Source organism: Otolemur garnettii, unplaced genomic scaffold (assembly GCF_000181295.1).
Source record: "Otolemur garnettii isolate 467f Iridium unplaced genomic scaffold, OtoGar3 scaffold00006, whole genome shotgun sequence".
Classification (NCBI taxonomy): domain Eukaryota; kingdom Metazoa; phylum Chordata; class Mammalia; order Primates; family Galagidae; genus Otolemur; species Otolemur garnettii.
This window is the reverse complement of record NW_003852401.1, coordinates 33,271,521-33,276,218: the sequence shown is the minus strand read 5'-3', so window position 1 is coordinate 33,276,218 and position 4,698 is coordinate 33,271,521. Positions and strand designations below refer to the sequence as shown.

The window sequence follows — 4,698 nt, the reverse complement described above, 5'->3', positions numbered from 1 at the left end:
AACATTTATAGTGATAAATTCATAACCTCCTTATGGGCCAGGTGAGGTGGCTCCTGTCTGTAATTCTAGTACTCTGGGAGTGGGAGGCCAATGCAGGTGGATTACTTGAGTTCAGGAATTTGAGACCAGCCTGAGCAAGACCCAGTTGCTACTAAAAGTAGAAAAGACTAGCCCGCATGGTGGGTGCCTGTAGTCCCAGCTACTCGGGAGGCTGAGGCAAGAGGATTACTTGAGCCCAAGAGTTTGAGCAAGGGTCGTCAAACTTTAGTGTCACCTCTTCCTTCCAGGAAACTTTCCTTTCCTGTAACTTCTCTTCAACCCATGACCTCTCCTACCTAGTCTAGCTTGAGACCACTTCTCTGTTTTCTTGTGATGACCCCATTTTCTAACTGCAGTTTTGTATTTACTTGTGGAATTATAATCACAGAATACCTTAGGGATTTGGGGACTTGGCTTTTTCTGATCCAGCTACTACTTCAGTAATTTGATAGTCACAGATGAAGGCCCATGATGTAGACATGGTAAGGCAAGTATACTAGAGGGATTCACTCCCCGTGAATGGAGACCCAGCTCCCAAATGTCAGTTACTGGGCCAGAGTTTCAGAGGTCTGGTGGATAAGTGTCCTCAGCAAATATAAAAGTTCTGTATTTCTTTTCATGTTTGTCTCATCCACTACTTACTATTCAACTTGGAATTCAGTCTACATAGCTTCTAGTGTATATTTTCATTTAAGTAATTCATTCATACTATCTTTAAACCATAGGTCCTTTGCTGTACCACTTTGAAAATTTGGCAAATGAACTTTCCATAGAATTGAGCTATGAGGATATTAAAAACGTTGTTCTGCAGTATGGATTCCAGGTAGAGGTAAGGATGAAATGAAATATTACCAAAGTTTAATATCCAAAGCACTTGAACAGGAATGGTGACAATGGCAGTTAAATGACTTTATTTTTTAATTTCTCAGTTTATTCATCCATAAAGTGAAGATAATTCAAGTTGAGTATCCCTTATTGGAAATTCTTGGGACCAAAAATGTTTTGAATTTCAGATATTTTCCAATTTTGGAGTATTTGCATATACATAATAAGCTGTCTTGGGGATAGAACCCAAGTGTGAACTTGACATTCCAATTTAGGTTTCATATACACCTATGGACATAGATTGAAGGTAATTTTATTCAGTACTGGTTTTGGGGGTTGTTTTTGTTTTTTACTTTGGCTCAATTACATCAAAGCATTCTTTTTTTTTTTTTTTTTTTGAGGCAGAGTCTCAATATGTTACTCTCTGTAGAGTGCAATGGTGTCACAGCTCACATCAACCTCAAAGTCTTGGGCTTAAGCAATTCTCTTGCCTCAGCTTCCCTAGTGACTGGGACTGCAAGCACCCACTACAATGCCCAGCTGGTTTTTGTTGTTGTTGTTGCAGTTGTCATTGTTTTTTTAGCTGGCCTGGGCTGGGTTTGAACCTGCCAGCCTGAGTGCATGTGGCTGGTGTTGTAACCATTGTGCTAATTTTGTGCATGCATCACAGGTCAGGTGTGGAATTTTCTACTTGTGGTATAATGTCAATGCTCACAAAGTTTCAGATTTTTGGAGCATTTCAGATTTTTGAATTAAGGATGCTCAACCTGTATTACTTAGCTTTCAAAATTGTAAGCATTTGGGATAATGTGATTGTGTGTATAAAGTGTGTGTGTGAAGTAACCTTTCAAAAACTGGTAGCTTGTCATTAAGCCTTAGCAGACTCTCACTGATAGTTATTAAGTAGACTAGGCTACAGGAGGAGACAAAAGAGGTCAGAAAGCAGGTGTAGGAGGGATGTTGTTCACTACATGTTCTTTTGTATGGCTTGATCTTTGTTTTTTTTAATCATGGGTAATATCAGGTTTTATGATATTTTGGCTATTGTGTTCATTTTATAAACATTAGATACCGTCAAGGGCTTTAGAAAATATAAATAAAAAATACACAATAGATTGTTCTTCAAAATACAGAGAACCAATCAATATATCCTAGTAGTTTAGATACTCAGAGTTCAAGCTCTGCAGTATGAAACCCAGTTGTACCACTTAGTGTCTCCTTGATCAACTTGTATTGCCCCTGTTTTGTAAAGTGGGATTTCTAGTAGTACTCATCTTGTTAAGGTAGCTGTATGTAATGAAATGAATATGCTTAAAATAGTGCCTGCCACTTAGAAGTGCTCAGTATTTGTTAGTGATGTCATCACGACCACCATCATCATTGTTCTTATTGTTTGCATTTCAGGTGGAAGAGGAATCTGTCTTGTCAACATATACTGTGAACGATCTCTCTATGATGAAATACTACTATGAATGTGTCTTGTTTGTGGTCCGTAAACCACAGTAATAGTTTCAAGTGATATTACCTGGAAAAAAGTTTAATAAGAGCAAATAGTGAAATAAACAACTCAAAATCAACTATCAGTGATGACAGGACACAACCTCAAATCAGTGGTGCCTTCTTATTCCTAACAAAATTTAGAAATAGTGTCTATTTTCTTAATATGTCTATTGCATTTTCAGAAATATACTATGCCATGCAGATTTGTACTTCTACGAGTAAAAATGGAGGAAATGTCTTCAAAGTATACTTTTTCCTTGAAACCCAGAATCATCTTTCAGAAAAAACCTAATCTCCAGTGTCTTCATGAAACTCTCTGTTGCAAATCTGCCATTTTAATGACTAATAGTATTGAAGTCTATAATCTTCCTTTTTTTGTTGTTTTGTGTGCACTGCACATGTTATTTTTAGAAAAGACTGAGGATCCTCTGTCACATTCAACATCTGGAATTGGGACTTATCTAAGCAATCCATACATAAAATGTGTGTCTATTCTTTTATCATTCAAATTATTTTACTTTTTCTGTCTTAGCTGAATTTAGAGAAGTATTAAGCATTTCATTTTTATGAAATGTTAAATAGCATCACAGGCCAGTAAAATGCATTCAGGTAACTGAGAAATTAACAAGTCTTGGCTACACTGACCTGAACACTTTATGAAAGCAAACTCATCATGGATCACTTTGAAATGTACGGGATGTCAACACTCAAAGTGAAGCATAAAAACCTTTGTTAAAGGTAGTGCTAGGAAACTGGGAAAAGAAGAATAAAACTTATCCATTTGAAATGGATGGTTTCAAACTATAAATGAATACGAGTTTGTCAGTGTGATGTTTACAATAATGTCTTTTCTTTAGATTATCTGGATTATGAAAGCCCTTTTTTTCATTAAAACAATTACAGACTAGTAAAAACTATCATAGTATTAAAGGGGGAAATTTTGAATATGAAATTCAGGGATAAATTACTGCCCATGGTCTGTGTTTTCATTATAAGCAACAGCCATTATGTGATTTCAGATTAACACCAATTTTGTTCTCTGATGGATGCAGTTTAAAACAATATATGCTGCTTTAAATTTCTACCTCTAGCAGGTCTTTTTTTGGAGGATGTTTTCCCTTGTGATTTTTACATGGATAGTATTGTTTCCAGTAGCTTAGAAAGTAGAGAATGACCTATGTTTTAACCTTTTCTTGGAGAAAAGGAAGAATTTTTATTGCATATTTTCACAGATAATTGTGACTGCTCTAAATGACCTCTGTGGCAGTTTGGATTAGATGAATTTAATCTCAATAATGTGCTGCTGGCATAAAAAAATTTTAACAGGAAAACTTGTAAATCTTTAGAACTTTGTCAGTTAGGTTCAAAGAGTCACTTCCCTATTTGGCATCTTATTAGTTTGGGGGTGGGGGGAGATACTTTTCTCCAAACAGTGATGGAACTTTGACCTTTATTCTCACTATGCAGAGGATTCCAGCGAGTTACTTTGATTTTTGCAATTAGGGAAGTCTGTAACCTGTTGAGGTTTTTTTGTTGTTTTTAAACTATTTCTCCTTTTTGTGTCCCTCAGTACTTGGCAGATGTTCATTAGATGGGAATAAACTTAAAATTAATTTGCAAGGGAAAAAAAATTTTTTAAGAAAAAAATAAGGTACATCATAGGTATTTTTAAAAATCCATTGAAGAGAAAAATGCATATTTTTTGAGTGATTTAGACATGCTTTTTATTTACTGGCTGTTACTTTTTACAACTCGTATTCAAACAGGTGATCTTTGCTTTTCTCACAGAGGTAAAAACAGGCTGGCACTGGGAGGTCGGCTTTACTAAAATGTTTTTTGCTATTAGGTTTTATTCTTTAATGTTACTTATTTCTAAATTACAGCATATTTAGTTAATGCTGAAACCAGTCATTTATTATTTTCTCCCTCAGATCATGAATTTTTCTTAGATGTTCTACACAAATTTGTACCACTTTTTTTCTTATTGCTTTTGCAGTTAATACATTCTTATCTTGATTGAAAATGTGCTATCAATCAATAATAGAAGTGTCACTGGAGGCTTTAATTTTGTATTTCTTAATTTTAGTCCTAGCTACTGAAGTATATAAGCCTTAAAGTTTTAAATTTTTTTCCTAAAACACATATAAAAGTTTTCATTTTCATAAAGTGGAAGGAGGTAGGTCATTGTACTTTTTAAAAAATTTCTATATTCTAAAGTGCTGCAGATTTAGGGTATATTAATCAAGTGAACAAGATGGGATGTGTAAAATATAAAGAGAAGCTGTATAAATCAGAGTATAAAATTATGAGGTCTGGGAACTGTAAAACGTACTA

At 34.9% G+C, this 4,698-nt stretch overlaps 1 protein-coding gene across 2 annotated transcripts in view; it reads left to right on the top strand.

The window, feature by feature from the left end:
• CARNMT1 (carnosine N-methyltransferase 1) overlaps nt 1-4,451 on the top strand; it is a 44,561-nt gene extending 40,110 nt beyond the window's left edge. For both annotated transcript variants that reach the window (XM_003782959.3, XM_023509034.1), the window contains exons 7-8: nt 765-868; nt 2,269-4,451. In XM_003782959.3, the coding sequence (XP_003783007.3) occupies nt 765-868; nt 2,269-2,370 (206 nt within the window). In that variant the 3' untranslated portion in view covers nt 2,371-4,451. The remainder of the gene's footprint in view (nt 1-764; nt 869-2,268) is intronic.
• Nucleotides 4,452-4,698: the final 247 nt, after the last annotated feature.